Source organism: Ostrea edulis, chromosome 8 (assembly GCF_947568905.1).
Source record: "Ostrea edulis chromosome 8, xbOstEdul1.1, whole genome shotgun sequence".
In the NCBI taxonomy this organism is placed as follows: Eukaryota; Metazoa; Mollusca; class Bivalvia; order Ostreida; family Ostreidae; genus Ostrea; species Ostrea edulis.
The window spans coordinates 50,305,622-50,325,378 of NC_079171.1; the positions used below are offsets into that span (position 1 = coordinate 50,305,622).

The 19,757-nt window shown below is 35.1% G+C and overlaps 1 protein-coding gene across 1 annotated transcript; it reads right to left on the reverse strand.

Annotated features, from left to right (window-relative positions):
• Nucleotides 1-420: 420 nt before the first annotated feature.
• LOC125662410 (interferon-induced very large GTPase 1-like) lies at nucleotides 421-19,114 on the reverse strand. The gene is made up of 5 exons (XM_056146394.1): nucleotides 19,087-19,114; nucleotides 18,426-18,522; nucleotides 10,459-10,509; nucleotides 10,151-10,242; nucleotides 421-8,039 (listed from the first exon to the last, which is right to left on the reverse strand). Exon 5 carries the CDS (start codon nucleotides 7,979-7,981, stop codon nucleotides 1,013-1,015), a length of 6,969 nt encoding a protein of 2,322 aa, XP_056002369.1. The 5' UTR covers nucleotides 7,982-8,039; nucleotides 10,151-10,242; nucleotides 10,459-10,509; nucleotides 18,426-18,522; nucleotides 19,087-19,114; the 3' UTR covers nucleotides 421-1,012.
• Between the last annotated feature and the right edge of the window lie 643 nt (nucleotides 19,115-19,757).

Genomic DNA, 19,757 nt, shown 5'->3' on the forward strand with positions numbered 1-19,757 from the left:
TCCCAAGGATGCTTCATACCAAATTTGGAAAGAATTGGAATGGTAGTTATCAAGAATTGTTAACGCATAATGGACGCAGACCATTTGCAATAGGTCACCCGAGTTTACTAAGGTGACCTAATAAAACTGAGAAACTTTCACAGTGTAGAAACTGCCATATGGAAACACTAGGAATGCAACAGCTAAACTAAAACATTTTGATTTGGGGAAAGGTCATATAACACCCTATAGAGGGATACACGATGACAGATTTAATTAGGAGGCTGATAAGCCCTGTGCAGGGTTTACAAGTCTCTATGTTTGGTGACATTAAGTATGGTAGAGAGCAGATATTTAGACTTTTGAAACAGTAAAATTTGAACGAAATGATAAAGTAATTAAAACAACATAGAGACTTGAGCAAGTCTAATCAATAAATTCTAATGATCAATACATGCTAATCTTGATAACAGGAAAATCTTGTAGATTTATAACCAAAAACAGAAAAACAAACACCCGAATTATCCTTGTGCAATTGTTAGTGGCAGTTATGCTATATGACTTTACATTCATGAGGCTTAAATTACAAATCGGAGGCTCAACAATACATTAAACATGATAATATGTGAATACATTAAGAAGAGTCAACAGAGTACAGTAATAAAGAAGGTATATATACATTGTTCAAATCGGTTTTATGGTTTTATGGTGTAAAAGTGTCAAAATAGGAAAATGATTTGATTTGAACTTATTATATTGTATAGATATACAAAGGGATTAGTTACAAGTTCCTGCAAACCTCTCCAAAAACCAAAAAGTAGAAACCGACCAAAAACGGATTAAAGGGAATATGTTTGTGATTCTATCAATAGTTCTACTTGTAAAGCAATTTAAAATATCAGCAGAGCACGATATTAATCTTTATGGCCATCTCTATTAAATTCTCTTGAAAAAGATATTTATAAAATTATGTTGATCAGATATGAGATAAACTAGTGTTCGTTCTATTTTCTCTCCTGAACATATTCGAACTTTATGCGTACATACTAAGACTTTCTATGGCTTTATCTTTATCAACTTTGAAAGCATCTGATTCTGGAAAATCTAGCGGTTTAGCATGGTAATATTTCACAAAATCCTTTTCAAATTCTCTGAAAACCCAGTTCCAGTATTTTGAAGATGACATGTCTGGAGAACCAGATATATCCCATGGTTCCTTCATATGTTTTTTATATTCTTTACAAGGATGGTTTTCGTCAGTTTTTTGTTTACATTTGCACCAGCTGCCACAAGACGTCGTTGTGTCACCCTGAACCTGAAAGTCACAAGATTCGATCACTAATTTCCCAGTCACTTTCCAATGAAATCCTGCTATACCACTTGGTCTATGTTGTTTGCAGAAATGCCTATCTTTATCTGATGACACGACGCATGGCTCATAACACCATGGGCAATTTTCATCACAACTCCAAAGACTCTTCATTATTTTTTGATAAGGATCAGTGTCCCTCCAATTTATACTTGATACATCCACACCTTTAAATTTAGCCAATAAGGACTTTCCACATGTGTTCAATTGTATCTTAATGTTTTTGAAAAGATTTTCAAAATTTTTCACTTCTAGTTCAAAAAGCGTTTCAAAGGAATCCTTAGATAGGTGGAAGCCTTCCGTATTAAGCTTGTCTTTGAAACAGTCAATCCAATGCTTCCAAGGTGTTTTATCGGGTTTTCCTGCCCTTTCAGTCCCTGCAGCCGTGGCGCACGTTTGTATAGTATTGCATGATATTTCTAAATTTGTCTCAATACAGCACTGAAATTCTGAAATGTTTTGTTCGTTTTTTTTACCGAAGATATCGCTAGTGTATTTTTCTATCCATAACTGCACGTGAAATTTTGGGTGTTTAATGTAGCGGATGTAATCATCAAAATTATGTTTTTCCGCCAAATCTGTAAGAACTTTTTTTATGAGAGGTTCCTTTCGATTTCCAAAGTCACTGGTTACTTTCTTCCATATTTCGTGAGATAGGTCTTTAAGCAGTTTTGTATTGAGAGCATTTTCTAGATGTTCAGATATGATCGATGTTGCTATCTCTTCATTCGCTGTTTGAAAGTACATTCCCACAAACAAGGATTCCATTTCATTTTTACATTTTGCCATCTTTGATCTCAAACTATTGTCAGTCTCATATTTCGTTATATGCCACTCAAAGTGATTGATTGCATACATCTGTACCATTTGTACTGTCTTAATCTCCAGTGTTGTTGTTACCATGAATTCATGATCACCACTTTTCTGATTATGTTCATGAAAACCATCTGTTATATACTTCAAAACTTGAATAAATTGAGCCGAGTTGTATTCTACGTCTTCTCTCTGTGTTGTCATATATTTCTCTATCTGAGTAAAAATTAAATCAAGCATGTCCTTTGCTTTCTTGTAATAGTCATTAAGTGAAAGAAATTCCTTTCTCATGGCCGGAAGGTACTTGCCAAACATTTTTTTCATTTTATATATCATACCAGCCACTTCGATGTCTTTTTCATCTATGTCGGTTACCTTGATGCAGCCCTTAAGCTTAGGCACGTATTTTGCGGATAAAAATTTCCTGTCTGATATTTTCGAATATAGAGCATTTTGATAAGAGAATTTCTTCCTTATTTCATTGTTGATCTGCGTTTTCATTTCTCTTATTTTATCCTGAATAGTGTCCTGGGAAACTTCAGGAGCGAGATCATCGAGCCATTCTTTCCATAGAATCTCAAATTTGGTTTTCACGTCTGTCTGGCTCATTTTATCTGTCATATTTTTTGCCGACTTTGCAAACCCACTTGCCTTGCTGGCTACCTTTTTTTTGACTGATGACAATTTCTCATTGCTTTGAAAAAGTGCTTCACATTTCCCCTTTTCACTTTCAATTTTCGTATCTATTTCAGTTTCTATTTTCTTTGAAATAGCTCTAAGTTCTTCTGTTTTGCGTGCTCGCCAGTGTATCATGTAATTACTTAAATCAGATGTATCAAAAAACTTTTGAAGTTCTTTGTCACATTCATCTGTTTTTTCCAGAAGGCTTTCATGAAAACTGGCTCTAATATCTGTGATGGTACGTTGAAGCTTTCCTGATGTTTCGCTGCATCCTATCCGAACTAATGGCTTTTGAAGAAATTGCAACTTTAATTCTTCTAAAGTCCAAACAAAGTTCTGAAATTTCATTTCCAACGATGTAAATGCTTTCACTTCCAAAGCATTTCTAAAGCTGAATACAAAGTCTTCTGAAAGAATTCCTCTCCAAAGATTGTGTACGTGAAGACTTGTGTTCTCAGTATTGAGAAAGCATGTTTTATTTTCACAAATGTTACCTAGAATGCATTTAGCGACTTGAACAACCTTCTTGCTATATTCAGGACTTGCAGGAGCCATTGGAGGAATGCCTTGCCATAAATCTGGCACGTGTATAACATTTTCAACAGGATTAAAAGATATAACATCAGTGAAACGCGTGATATTTGCCATCTTTTCCTGCTCAGCAATATGTTTTGTCATTTCGTCCAAGACTGATGTAACCTTCTGACTACCTTGAAAAGTGCTTTTTCCTGCATTGGACGCCGACACATTTTGATGAACAAAAACGCACGATTGCTTGATTTTCAGATCCTCATTTGCATTCTTTAGCCTTATCAAGGCATGAACTACAATTTGAAGCACATCTTGCATGTCAGCTATAGTCTCACCCTTTATATTGACCAGCGCAACATCTGCTAGGCCTATGACAAGCGTTGCAAGCTCGTTATCATGATTATACTTCTCACCTGCTAACTCTGGAGCTCTTAATCCTTCTGTATCTATAACCAAAGCATAATCAAACTTTAGACTAGATTGTGACTTGTCAACAGGGATAAGTTGCGCATATATTCCACGTGTGCATCTTCCAGCACTAACAGAAAATTGTAGACCAAACATTGTGTTCAACAGAGTTGATTTGCCAGAACTTTGAATTCCCAAAACTGAAATAACATACAATGTTTTATTTTCTCCAATGATCGATTTTATCTCCTTGAATACAGCTTTAATCCAAGATTCTGGAACCGACGCCGCATCTCCGTCCATGATCTCGAGTGGATGACCCCAGGAAAGAAGTTTAGCAGCAATTTCTGGCATTTTCTGTATGACAATTTTTGTTTTACTCGATACTTGAATGAACATTACTTCACTGCAATACATGAATGACTCATAAAATTGTCCCATTTCTCGGAAAAAATGCTCTAAACCGAACGAAGCCTTAGCCAGATTTTCCTCCGCGCTCTTAATTTGAGACTTCAATGTTTCTATCTTATTTTTGTCGATGCCACTTTGTGATCTCAAAGTTTCATATTTTCTGAAAGCTTTATAGAGATCGTTGGAAAGCTTAGGGATGACATGTCGGGATTGACAGTCCATGTGGAATTTCATATATTGCAGAAAATACGTAATGGTTCGTTCATCATCGATATGATTTGCCAAAACATTTACAAATTTCACAATTGTATTTTGAGTCTCCAGACCATACATTACCTGCCACAGTCTTAGAGTCTTCATCACATTTTTATGATGTGTGTTTTCTAAAACACTGTTTTTTCCTGAACGAAAAGACTGTTTTTCTTCCAAACACCATGCGTGCCATATATGCTCTCCCTGTAATGGAAGGACTATGTCTTTTATTGGTTTCCGAAGCGTCATATTTGCTGAGAATTCAACATCTGCAAAAACTGTTTCACTTAAATTCCACCCGTGTTTTGAGTTTGCATTATCTTCATCTATTGCAACGAATGTTGGCAATGACTTTGCCTTCCTCTCCAGGCTTTCAGGAAATTTGATTCGCCTTAATGCTGATATAATTTGCGTAGTCAAACTGTCTTTTAGATCACTTTCATTTAATGCCTTTCCCATATCCAATGTGGAAAGAAATAATGTGTTCGGATGATTTAAACCCGTTTGTTCTTTGTAAAAATGATGTAAATCTTCTCCATAATGTTCTCCTGGTGATATGTCTTCTTCGTCCTTTTCCTCTTCGCATTCCTTTTCCTCCTCCTTCCCATCACTTTCCTCCTCCGTTTCCTCCTCTAGGTTTCCTTCTATCTCTGGAAAGTCTGTCATGATTATTGGAACTGATGCACTGCTGTGTACTTGTTTTAGCACTTTCAGAGATTGTTCGTCTTTCAGATTTTCAAATTCAGACATGACAACTACCACATCTGAAAGTGTGAGTAACGCTAACAGCTGGGTGCTAAACCCTGTTGCATCTCCCCGCATATTCAAGATGCATATTGGTTGAGATATTCCGTCCAATTCTTCCCCTATTTCAGTAGAATTTTCATCATCATCATCATCATCATCATCATTGTTTGCTTTAGGTACATACCAAGTAATTTCAACGAGTCCGTTAGAAACTAATCGTTTGTTTGATGCCAGGGCACAATCTCTGTGGTAAAAAGTACTATGTTCATTATTCTCTCCCCTGATCAGTTTATTTATTATTCTTGATTTCGATATTGACTTCAAATCTCCAACCCTTATAAAACTAACAGTTTTTAGAGGTTTGGTCAAAACAGAATCCGGACTGTCGTCAATGAATATATCACGAATTGGCCAAAGTGATATAGTTAGTTGATCTCTGGATGTTATATCCTCGTATATGAAAGGCAGAGCAAGTTGACAGGTGGTGATTTTTGAAGCAAGGATTTTTTTCAGAAATGGATCGCAACAATGCCAAAGAGCAAGAAAAACATCCATTGGGTTGTGTCTCTTTTTTGAATTCTGCTTCCCCCTCTTTGGTTGGGCAGTATTTGACTTTTTCAAAAAGTCCGACATAATTTTTTCCCTGAAATTGTAGTTGATGGCTATGGCATGCCGAAATATAGCCCATGGTATATCTTTCAGAGTCTTTGGACTAGTCACCAAGGCATCACTCAACTTCAGAGCATCTTCAGTTGAAAGTTTTTGTGGAAAGAACTTTTCCATTCCAAATGTTTCTATTAAAGAATGAAATGCATCATATTTGCCGTTATTAGGAGAACTTTCTGTGGTTTTAGAATCTATTGATTTGACAGTTACGTCATCAAACAGCTCACAAGGAAATTTGGATATTTTTGCTAATGATTGAATAACTCTATGGGCGAAAGCTTGTCCCTGCTCTGAATCGATAGCATTATTTATGGTTGAATGAAATATGAAACCTTTTTCCTTCAGAAAGGAAACAAATGTGTTAATTTCGTCCGCAAGTACAATGGAATCATCATACATTCTATAATTTGTGTCGAGTTTGAAAATCATTCTCAACAATAACCACGCTTCGTGACTTTCCCGATTCTTGTGCTTCTTAGCCAGAGAAATTTCTCCTTTTGCTGATGATATAAAAGTTTCCAGAAGTTCGGATGTGATATCTGCTGAAACCTTTTCTCCCTTGTAGTGATACCCAATGGATATGCAGAGGACGAGAAGAAGCAGGGCATCGCTGTATTTCTTTCTATCTATCAGACTCTGGAAGAAATTTTGTACAGTTTCTTTTAGTTCAGTGTTTGCTAATGATTGTACGTTTTTGAGATCAACATCATTGTATTCTTGCAGAACAGCAATCCCCGGTAAAAGCTCAGATTCTAATAAACTCAACAACTCTCCAACGTTATCCAATTCTCTGTGTGATAACATACCAGGAATGAAATAGTCTGATGCAATCCATGAAGCACCAAACGCTGATGATTTCCCGTTGTCTATTTGCAGAATTTTTAATTTGGTAGTGAGAATTTGAAAGCAAATATGTTTGGGCGTTTTGTATTTTGCACTTTCTTTGAATAACGTCTGGACGGAATTCTCTGAAAAAACATTTACCGCCTTGGTAACCATTGGCTTTCCAACTAGGGTCACATTATCTTCTAAAAAATGTAGTAAATGCCTTAAGGATTCCAGATACAAACTGACTGAAGAGGGTATTGGTAATTTTGACTGCAAAGATTCAACAAAGCTCTGCCATGAGCATCTCAACAGATGATTAGAGTCAATTCCATGAGCAACATGATCCATCCAAACTTGTGCTAAACAACACGACAACTCTTCTGCGTTAGAAAAAAATCTTCTATGCCTTTTCACTAAAGACCAGATTCCAATACAATTTTTGAATGAAATTTCCCCCATGTCACTTACAGTCCAGGTCTTTGGATTTTCCATTAACTCTGATTTCCACTCTGTGAAGTCGTGCGTAATTTGGGGTCCTCCGAATTTTTTATATGCGATGCCAATTTTCGTTCTAAATATGGACTTTTCTTCCTCATTCTCTTTCATTCCTCTACTTTCTGTCATAGTATCTTTGATTAAATGACCAGAAATAGCTTTGTTGTGAACTTGTTGGACTAAGTCCTTTGTCGATTCTGCATCATCATCTTTCTGTAATGCGGTTTGGGCGCTAATTGAAAATATCCCACCTACAGTAACGTTTGCTAGATACACGTGTGTCCCGAACATTTTAAAGAAAGATATACAATCGTCCTGTGCTGATTTTTTTTCTTCATCTTTACCCATTAGCTTTTTGTCAATATCTTGTAAAGATCGAATAGCTAGGCGTGATAGAGATAAATCCTTTATATTGGGCGTCCATTCTCTGATATTTATAATACAAAATGAGGATCTATTATAAAATGTATGTAGATCACCAGTTTGATTCTTTTCTATAGTGCATCTATGATTTTGCAAAGCTGCACTATACCCAAATGTGCCTATAATATGCATGAATTTGTCAGCACCTTCTTCATTTGTAAAATGCACAATTTCATTGCGTTCGGAAACATGTTTTAAAGGAAGCAGTGCATTGGTTTTGCTTTTTACAACTATGCCCTTACATCTTTCAAAACACTTAACATTGTTTGTTACATAAACTCCTCTAAGACAAAGATTTTGTAAATCAATGTTCAATTCCACAAACTCACAGCTGCCCTGAATGTCTTTACAGTCACTGTTTAGTGGTGTTACTGCCATTTCTTGTTGTTCTTTTCACATCCTTTGTATCCTTTGTTTGTTACTTGCAAATCTTTATCTGTATCAAATAAATTCCTTTTTATGAACTTTGAAAAGAACCATAAAACACTACATATATTTCACAGTCACCCTAACAGTGTTGGTTAATCATTTTCGTAATTGTTTCTCTGATATTGAGGCATAATAAACTTTAGAAGTACCACAAATTAAAGGTGAATATATCGAACAGTGATCAATCTCATAATGCCTATAAGCAATACAAAATAAATAGTTGGGCAAACACGGACCCCTGGACACACCAGAGGTGGGATCAGGTGCCTAGGAGGAGTAAGCATCCCCTGTTGACCGGTCACACCCGCCATGAGCCCTATATCTAGACATATGGTTATCGTCTAAGGACGTTACAGTTCCTATACATGCTAACGCTATCACGACAGTAAAAACCCGCATTAAAGATCTATCTGAAAGATGCATTACTATCACTTTCTGAAACGTTGTATTTTTCAACATGAACGGTAATCACACAATATAAACCTTATACGGTACCAAATTTGATGTACCAGATGCGCATTTCGACAAGTAATGTCTCGTCAGTGATGCTCAACCGAAATGTTTGAAATCCGAAATAGCAATGAAGTTTTAGAGCTATTATAGGGGAAAACAGTCTGCCAAAAAGTTGAGCCAAATTAGAATGAGCGAACGGCGAACAGTGAACGTACACAAAGGGAACGGTAAATGGTGAGCAAACGCTGAACGCAAGATGGTCTATATATTCCTAATACTTACGACTTTCCCCTTTGATTATAGTCATCTATATATATATATATATATATATATATATGTGTGTGTGTGTGTGTGTGTGTGTGTGTGTGTGTGTGTGTGTGTGTGTGTGTGTGTGTGTGAGGATAACGAATTGTGATCAATGAAAGGTGAAGATAACGAACAGTGATCAATCTCATAGCTCCTACAAACAATACAAAATAGATAGTTGGGCAAACACTAACTCCTGGGCACACTAGAGGTCGAATCAGGTGCCTAGGAGGAGTACGCATAACCTGTCGGCCGGTCATACCCGCCTTGAGCATCTATCCTGATCAGGTAAACGGAGTTATTCGTAGTTAAAATCAGTGTGCCAAGAACGGCGTAATAATCGGTATGAAACACGTCAGACAGCATTTGACCCAAATGATCGGTTGTATTGAAAGACTAGATCGTTATAACGACAACAGAATTTGCGAAATGCTGACTTCAGTCGAGACGGTTGAAACCCCTGTACCATCAACTTGTAGCCAGTAGCTTGCCTCGATTTAAACACTGACCATAAGCAGAACACGCTATTGCATATCGAATCAGTTGAGAGATATAAAAACCATATGCAGGTGATTATATATATATATATATATATATATATATATATATATATATATAATATCAATTTGAATTAACTGAAAATCTGTTGAGTGTGGCGAAAAACAGCCAAAAAAAACCACCCAAAACCCGAAAAACACAACAAACAACAAAAACAACCAATTCACGTTGTCCCGCCTGCCTTGAAATAATCAGCAAGACAGCTAAATGGATTGTCATATGACGACTTATACAGACATCATAAAGTTAACATTACATTATTATAAAAACAGAATATTACACACTGGTTCAGTTTTTATTATAAACTTACTCTCCAGGTTTGCTTAGCAATACCGTTCCATGAGTTTCACAAGAGTGATCATGGTTTTCAGAGAGCATTGTAAAGAAAAGGAAAGTTCCTTGGAGACTTCATTCTAAACGAATTTACACCTGCCGAAAAAGACAACTGTTAGCCACTGATATGTAAGCAAAACGCGGATTACCAAAATTCTATCGCGGATTTATTTAACGACTACGGTAAGTTTTTCTTGCAGCCCCAAGTCCTACTTAATTACGCTAAACCGCCACTAAACGTTTTTCTCACTTTGATCACTGTTCGTTATCTTCACCTTGCTTTCAAACTCTGCTTGTCTCTTCAATTACTAAATAGCGGCCCCAATAACAGTTGATTCATTGCTAAGGTTTTACTCCACCCCACCTCACGCGCGGATCTAGAATCGAAATGGCGGCCATACCTGTAAAATGCAGTCTATCAACTCAGATGGTAATAGCAATGAAATAAAAACAAACACTACTCCTCACCTTTAAACAGATTTAGCCTTGGCTCTTAAAGAAACTGGGACAGTTTGTACTTAGTTGTATCCACATAGACAGAAACTACGGAGTGATGAAAACTGCAATTATCAAGCTTACATTAAGTCACAGTTACTTTTAATTTTCAAGAAATTAAGTAATTCAGTCCTATACATATTTGTATGTAGCTACACCACAAGTACCTTCAAAATCTACGAAGAGATACTCTATTGTATAACATCTAACACATACAAACATATAATGGATCTCTCAAAATTGTTTACACATATAACGTAATATCATATTGCTATACTTACCCATCACAAGTCATGGTGTACACTTGACGAATATTTGATAGAATACTTGCTCTAGAAAAATATAGAAAACTACATGTGGGATGTTGTCATAACTATATTTAGCGTTAGATGATTAGAAATCATAGATAAAAGAAATCTGGTAAATAGATCCTTGATTTTCCTCACCTAGAATTTGTGTTATTTGCAAAAAGTGCTTATCTACAAAAATCAACGTTTAGAACATTTTTTTTTTTCGTAGGTTCTTTTGCAAAAATCATACAAAACATAAGATAATTGTGCACAAGAAGCCCCAAATGTATATGCCGGAAAGGTTTTGTGAAATGTAAGAACTAAAGATTTTATTTGCTCTCGTCAATTAAAGTAATAAGCTTCTTCTTTGAAAAAAGAAAGCTGTTACGAAGAATTCCTTTCTTGAAAAGCGCAAGAAAATTAAACGCAGAGGCCAGTGAAATTTAGAGGAGTTTCGATCAAATATTGAGATGATGGACCTAAGTGAATTGAATCGTGTATTCCAGCTTTGTCGGGCAATAATACAGCTAGCATTTAGATTTTAACTTAATTGGTCAACACCAATTATAACAGTTAATATTTCCCCGATCAATCGATATAAAACCTCGACTAAAATAATTTCATAATAGAGCAGCGAGCTATTCACAATGTACGTTTCTCCGACCAACCGATATACTTGGCCCCAACAAAAATTAACTTATTTGATTTCGTTCTTTCCCGTTATACAGAAAGAAATGCTGCTCGTGGCAATCTCTGTAATGTCACATGGTAAAAATATTTCTAAATTATTCAAAGATATAAAAGACCTCTAAAGTATGTTTGCCACTTTGCATGTAAAACTTAATACGGTACCAATTTTGATGCACCAGATGCGCATTTCGACAAATAATGTCTCTTCAGTGATGCTCAACCGAAATATTTGAAATCCGAAATAACTATGAAGTTTTAGGGCTAAATATAGCCAAAAACAGCGTGCCAAAAAAAAAAAAAAAAAAACGGAGCCATCTGTATTCAAAATTTGAAAAATAAAAATAAATGTTCATTTAGTCTATAGCACTGATTTCACGAAAACATTGGGGCCTTGGTGTTAAAATACAAACATTCCGGTTTTCGTAAACCGTTAAATAACTCCCTTTAATAGCTTACTAATTTTAAGTAGCAACACATGGGGAGTGGCTGGTATATTTACTTTCCCTATTTCAAATAGCAGGATATATTCTCAAGATTTACATGCATTATACCGAGCGAAGCTAGGATCCGTCCGCGAGCAAGGCTTTAAAAGTAACACGTATGTATAAGAAAAAAATGTGAAAATCAGTAAATGAATAGAGATGATCTCTACAAACGTTCACTGAAAATTTTGTGATTGATATGGGCGCTGCAATATTGTTTTTGTTCATTAGTTGCTTCTACACTTATTCATGTTTTGATCTTGAATTACAAGAATACAAGACAGACATGCGATTTGTAATCCAAACACTCAGTTTGTTAACAATGAATGGTGTAATTATTGTTGTAACAGTTTTAGGCAATCACCAAATAGAAAAAATAGTAATACGACGAAATAGATGAATTTAGAAATTCATTTCAAAATTAAGGATTATCTCCCTCATGCATAGCTCTTATCCTTGGACGAATTTGGCTCCAGTTGTTTGGCACGCTGTTTTTGACTATATTTAGATCTAAAACTCCATAGTTATTTCGGATTTCAAACATTTCGGTTGAGCATCACCGAAGAGACATTATTTGTCGAAATGCGTATCTGGTACATCAAAATTGGTACCGTATAAGTTTTACATGAGCGAGGTCATATGAGAGTTTCTATAGATAAAAATATAAGATATATTTACGCTTACCTTTTCACTACTTTAGATTTGTTGGTTAATTTTTGTTTAGTTTAACTGTCTTTTGAATATTACAAACGGGATATATTGTTGTTTGTAATTGTTTGATTTGAAAGACTAAGAAACATGTGACGTCACAATGCAAAGTTTACGTCAGCTGGCGTTATATTCCCCGCAGTAGAGGAATAGGCGGATCCTCTAATCATCTTTATATATCCTCGATATTTAGATGTTACCGGGCGTTTGGCGCAAGTAAGGTTTCATAAATTTCATAAATAACACGTTTAGATTTTATATGAAATATAATTTACAGTACTTAACAGAATGATGATTATCACTTGGCACACATCAATGACCATTTCATGCTTCGCTCGGTCCAAGGGTTACACACACACACACACACACACACACACACACACAATGGATTCGAATCCCATTGAATACTGTCTGACTTCTTTCATCTTCTACGTACAAAAGACATAATTACACATTTGTATAGTACGGAAGCCTGCTGTGGTCACTATATAGAGGAACATTACTTTATTGCATTTAAAAACAAAAAGCATTACGTTTAATCGCAAAAGATTGTGTTTAAACACAAACCTTATTGTGATTTAACGCAAAATTTTGCGTTTAAATGCAAAGTTGTTTGCTTTTAAACGCAATCTCTTGCAATTACACACAATGATTATTGCGTTTAAATGCAATGAAAGAAAGTTATTTCTGTATACTGGCCTCAACAGTCGTCTGTAATATAGTAACATGTATCTGCATAAATCCCTTTTAATCATTTAGCTTATGTTTACGCAGTAGTGTGTGTGCATTCCATAGCTACCGAGAATTTAGTTTTGTGATGAGATCCAGGGGTCCGTGTTTGCCCAACTATCTATTTTGTATTGCTTGTAGGAGTTATGAGATTGATCACTGTTCGTTATCTTCACCTTGCATATTTCCGTTATTTTCTTATATCGATATCAAAAACTCATACCAAATTGGACAAAAAATGTTTACTGTCGCATATAGATATGCTAGCTTGATTTAAAATGTCCCATATGAATAATTTTGGGAAGTAGAAACAAAGATTTTTCGATGTAGCATGTTTGGGTTCCGTGTTAGTGTGTACGTATATTTACATTTCGAATGGTTTTTCCTTTGATATCTTTACCTACTGTTGTAGGAATCACCTCAATAATTTATAGTTGTGAACAATGCACGTATGAATCTTGATAAATATAGTACGTGTATTTTAATGGCTGGGAATTCCTGACAGAATTGAAAAGAGCAAGGAATTATAAGAAATAAATTTCATTTTCAAAAAGAATTGAGATCATGAACAGCAACGCGTCTCGTCGGCATACATCACTGCAAATTACATGCAGGCATTAAGCCTCTCAGTTTATACCCAAAACGGATTTTCAGAAGCAACAATTATTTCATAGCGTTATTAATAGTTGTGTCCGCCGGGAAACGCCAGGTGTAAGTTGTCCAGGTGTGGTGGCACCTGTGCATAACGGATATTTACCCGCGCATCGATATGTTTTGTGTTGTAGCACAACGGCGAGTTGTGCTTAGTTGTACTAACGCATCAATGTATTTTGTTGATTTGCGCAACGGTATGGCGTGTAAATAGTTGTACGTAGTTGCAAGTTGTGCATTGCATAAACGATATCATTGATTAAACGTTCATTGATTGCATTGAGCTTTATTTAACAATGACGCTTTGACGGGCGGTACCTAGCTCTCCATAACAGTGTCTCATAGAGGGCTGATCCAACAACGTGATTTGTGAATTTACGATTATGTCATGTATTCTTTGTATTTTGTGTCAGTGGAACGATGTGTTGAGAACACATGGCTGTGTCGGTTTGTTATATCACTTTGTGCCTAGTCTACAACATGTTGTGTCAGGTTAATGACTTCGTTTAATTACATAAGGTACCACATGCTCTGTTGTGTGCGACGTAATGTATTTTAATAACCACATATCGTGTTGTGCGTAGTTCCGATAGAGTGACAGCGGTTTGATTTTATGCAATTGTTAGATCAACGACATGATATCTTTGACGGGACTGTTTTGAGGATTTTAATTACGTTTAACGGAATGTGTTTTGTGTGTAGCTGCGTTAGCGTGACTATGCGTGACAATTTCAGTGCGCTTACCTGTGTGTTGTTAAACGACTGCATGCTGTGTGTAGTTGCGTTAGCGTGAGTACGTGTTGTTTACAGTTAAGAGGAACCATGGAGTGTTGTTAAATTACGTTATTGCTAGTACGATGACGTGGTGGATGTATTCTGCTGCGTAGATCTGATTGTGTGTTGGTTAGAATCCAATGTTATTAGTAGACTAACGACATGTTATGTTAATAGTAGTTTTAGATTGGGTTCGTTTAGTTATAATTTGTGTTTCCTAACGTAAATAAGGAGAAAATATGGCATATGATAACACTATGTCCATTTAAACTGCGCGAATATGGGATACAATAATGTTGTGTTCTCTCGCATAGTCCTAAATAATGAGAAACTTGTCATGTCGTGTTGTGTTCCCTAACGCAAATAATAAGGAACATGAAGTATGAGGCGTTGTTTTGTCACAGAATAACGTAATGTTTACTTGAATGAGTGTGATGCAACCGTGTTATATTTCCTTACGTAGATCTTTAAAAACTTGAAGTGTGAGGGGTTGTCATGTCATAGGATAACACAATGTTTTCTCGATTGAATGTATATTTTTTGCGCAACCGTATGAGATAGTGATGCACCCATGTTTTGTTCCCTAACGTGAATAATAAGAAACAAAGTGTGAGGTGCTGATATGTCATGGAATAACGCAATGCTTACTTGACTGAATGTGATATTTCGCTATGAGAGTGTATGAGCTAGTAACGCAACTTTGTTTGTGTTCTCTCGCATAAATCTAAAAAAAAAAAAAAAAACTTGAAGTGTACATTGTGAGCTCTGAATCTCTTTGTAACTCGAAATTAGAAATATATGTACTATAGTTAAGCATTGAAAACATTAAAAATGTAAAATATTCAGCTCAAATATTGATTATATGCCCATCTAGTCTAATGATAAAGCATAAACAAACTAGGTATATTTTACTTAATTTCCTTACTTGGGAATAAATGTTACCGTTTAGTTGTAGAACGTAAGATTTGTAGCTTATGTGTTTAAACAGTGTCATTGGGGAATTCATATTAATCAATCAATATTTTAAGAGAACCGAATGTTATTAAACATGTATTTATGCTACTCACCACCTCTTCATCTTGAACCGACGAGGATCAGCAAAATGATCGATTTAGAAAAAAAAATTCACCCCTGTAGCCTATCAATGGAAGTTAGTGTTATTTCATTGCTGAATACATGATAGCACGTGTCGAATATCCACACGCTTTGCAATTAATGGAATTCGGAATGGTGACAGAAGAGAACGGTGCGGCATCCTCAAAGTATTCCATCTCTAGTCACGTTTCCGATGTTCCTGCACTGTGTAGTATACACACCCTATCGCGCACCTGTCCTTGACCCCCCAGTCCGTACTTGATAATTGGATTATTAACGAAGTCATCAAAGACGGATCTTTAATCTATAGATATCCCCACGCTTTCAATGTTCCCCTGTAACCTTCCAACTGTATGACGGTCCGTTATTCATTTTAAAATGATATAATTTAAACTAATCAATTAATTGATAAATTCGATGTTTTATATATAAAACAGATATTCTATGATTATTTTGCAGGTCATGTTTTCCATGTTTTCGAAGTAGTGCCTATATATATATATATATATATATATATATATATAAAGAGCATTATATACATATTGGTAAAGGTTTTACGGGAATGGACACATTGCAACGATTTTTATAAAGGGAACTTAATTCATGCTCGCATGCATATAATGTATAATGCAGACTCGTTTTGACGATTGTTTTATGAAGAAATATTACCCAACTGACAATGAAATGATAAATAAAAATATGGATGGACATAATTATTGTGGTAGTTCGTGAAAAAAAGAAGTACGGAAGACATTATTTTGTGCAGGCGGATATATAGTGACACTTTGGCGGGGGGGGGGGGGGGGATCGGGCGGAAATAAATTGCAGGCGGCCATATAGGGACTCAACAAGTTTCGAATATTTTTTTAAAAGCACTGTAATGTATTGTGATGATTGGCAAATAAGTTTTAAAAGGATCTCATGCAAAGGTTGGTGAAAAATCACAGTGATGACTACATTCGATGGATGGCCCACATGGAATCAATGGATATATTGATTGTTTATCTTACATCACGTAAATAATTTTACACTCATCTTGAAACGCCACCAGCTATAGGTGAATAGACGTATGCGTAGTGCTCAGGACTGCGACACGGGAGCCCTGTTTTTAATGTAATATCCGTGATTCTCACTTTTAAATGCTGATAGGATGTATACTTGTGCGAATAGTATTTAAATGTATGATTTAAATCTCTTCTCATATAGTGTAGATACTGACCAGTCTATAAGAAATTTTATTACATCCTTCCAAATATATCAAATACTGGGGTCTTATATGCATGTGTTCGATTTAATATAGTATTTTGAAGCTCTGGCTTCAAGTGGGTCCGAGCGAGAGATAAGGTATAAATATTTGGGGGGGGGATCTATCAAAAATTAGAGTATGAATCATGTACATGATAAATGACAAAAGTCTGACAACACTGAAAAGGGATTCTGGTTTTATCAAATAATCATTTTTCATAAAAGTGGAAACCACTGTGTGTAACACACCTAAAATTGTGATTTCTAATGCAAATATACATAGCTTGTGGAAAATATATATCTTTATTATATGTCATAGCGAAAAGATAGGATATATTATTAGTTTGTTGACTTGAGAAAACTTTGTGCGTGAAACATTCCTCGAACTTTTTATTGGTCTCGATATTCGTGTAATCTACTTCCCTCAAAAAGAAAACAGCAAGCGATCAAGCTAAACAGATTAGAAAATCAATCTCATTTTTGATTAATTACCACCACAAAATTTTATTGGAAATATTGACCATGATTGACGTGCGGCGTGCTGAATATAACATAACCTTAAATACGGATGATTAAGATATTGTGAATGGTATGTATTCACATAGGAATTTGAGTTATCTCTCTTAGACCATGTTAGTAATCGAGGCGGTCCGTCTCCGTTTCAACGTGATTGGTTCCGTAATTTATAATTCGTAGTTCCTGCGGACGAGATTTGCTTGATCGAAGCACATATTTAACAAATTATGGATTGACGCCTCCCTGCACTATGTGTAAGTTGCATTTTTTCTCAGCAAACATTTTTTCCTGATATTGTAAGGTATGAAGTCTTTTAGCAAAATATATATATATATATATATATATATATATATATATATATATATATATATATTGGTGCAAGTGGTTTACTATGCTCAAGACTAAATATTTGTTTCATGTCGGTAAAGTTGACTTTCTTATGCATTGTTTACCAAATTTCGAACCCAAGTTTATCGTACCTAAGATGCCTTATATTTAAAGTAACTCGGGAATTATATGTAGAATATTTTGAATATTTATTTTAATTATATCTTTGTCGATGTAACGTTCATGTTATTGTCTAAATTGGAGTGTCTTTGTATCACAAATTGAACATATTGTGAACAGCTTTTTCATTTTGTGTATTTCAGTTATTTACCACAGTGCACAGTACAACTTATGCAGTAATAAACTTCATTGAAAGAAAAAAAATATGCTGACTATATTGTGAATAACATCTGCAAAAAGGCAGAATTGTGATTCATACATAATCATGCTATATGGCTGTATGATACTTCCTCGTGGCATATATTCCTCCAAGGCGTTTTTTTAAAAATTTGATACGAATTAGCAGGGGTTTCTGTCGCAATCGCAAAAAAGCAAAATTCAGATGCAGATCACACTGCTCAATGCATTTGCAAATGTTTAAAATTGAGTATCATATTGTTTGACCATAATTATGAACAGTCTGTAATAATAACGTTCAAATGTAAAACTTATACTGTACCAATTTTGATGAAAGAATGTAAGAATTGAAAATATGATTGGATTCAACCTATAATTATTTACCTTTTAAGAATTGTGTCACCGGAATTTGCATCGTTGTCTTGTAGCATTCAGCACTACTTTTCAGTATTTGTTTGAAGGAAATTTACAGTACTTCGATCTGTAAAAAAGGAGATTAATGAAACATGATATATGTTTCTTGACAACTTTGCCAGTGTTTTCGATTTACAAACGCTGTGATTTTGGAATGAAGTATTAGAGGGATAACCTTGTGTACCAAGTAACAGTAGCTGTTAGAGAATCAGTCCCTGTATAATTGTATTTGTTATCTACTTCTTGTGAAAACTGCAGGAATTAATCTAATAGATAAAGGTCATATGACATAAATATACTACCTCTACAGCATACAAAAATATCATTTTCAAGCTATCATGAATTTATTCATATTTAAAAAATATGTTCGCACATATTCTTCAGAGATTTATTGTAAATTTTCGTACATGCATAGAATAACGATATTCGATTTTAGTTTTGTTGCACGCCAGAGTTAGATTCATTCCAGTCACAATCACAATGAGTAGATCACAAATCTTTGTCAATATAACAGTTTGAATTATCAATGATTAATTAAAATATATTTTCGTATACATTGCAAGGCATTTTGATATAAAGAAATTTTATATAAATCAGAATCAACTCTGCAAATGAATCAGTAAATGCATACCTGTTTAGACTTCAACTTCACCAGTTCTGAAGAGTAAATGCGACGCTCGATTATTTATACTTATGTTTAACAGTAAACGCATGCGCTCTCTAATTCCGCTGACTAATCTAAAGCTTACACAATCTACAGGTTGTCATAATAGAAGTTTTCAGATGTCTAAAATGAAATCAAGAGATTGTTATTCAAATAAATTTTGATTTGAGATATATAACGTCATCTTTGTTATTTGATTTATTGCATGTGTTCTGTACAAGATAATTCTACTAGTATTTCGAAATGACACATACTTATTGTGCCTTTTTCCATTCCGAATTAACCATCATATCACGCCACAGGATACTAGTTTCGCTCCACTGCGACTTCACAACACCTTTACATAGAATATAAAACATTGGAGAATTATTGCATAAGTTATGCATTGAATATAATTTGAGGTGCTTGATATAAGAATGAAAAGAATTTTGATGAACCTGTAGAACTTCAGTTTTCACCTGAAATTAAATCAAATATCTATCCATTTGTCTGTTTGACGCATGTAAAAATTGTCATGATGCTGTTTATGCTTTTGAACTAGGATTGAGAGGGCTTTGCAATTTAGTAGAACTACTTCGTTTGGCATTCTTTTCGCATGATCATTCAAATCAGTATCAACACCATTTAGCATACAAATT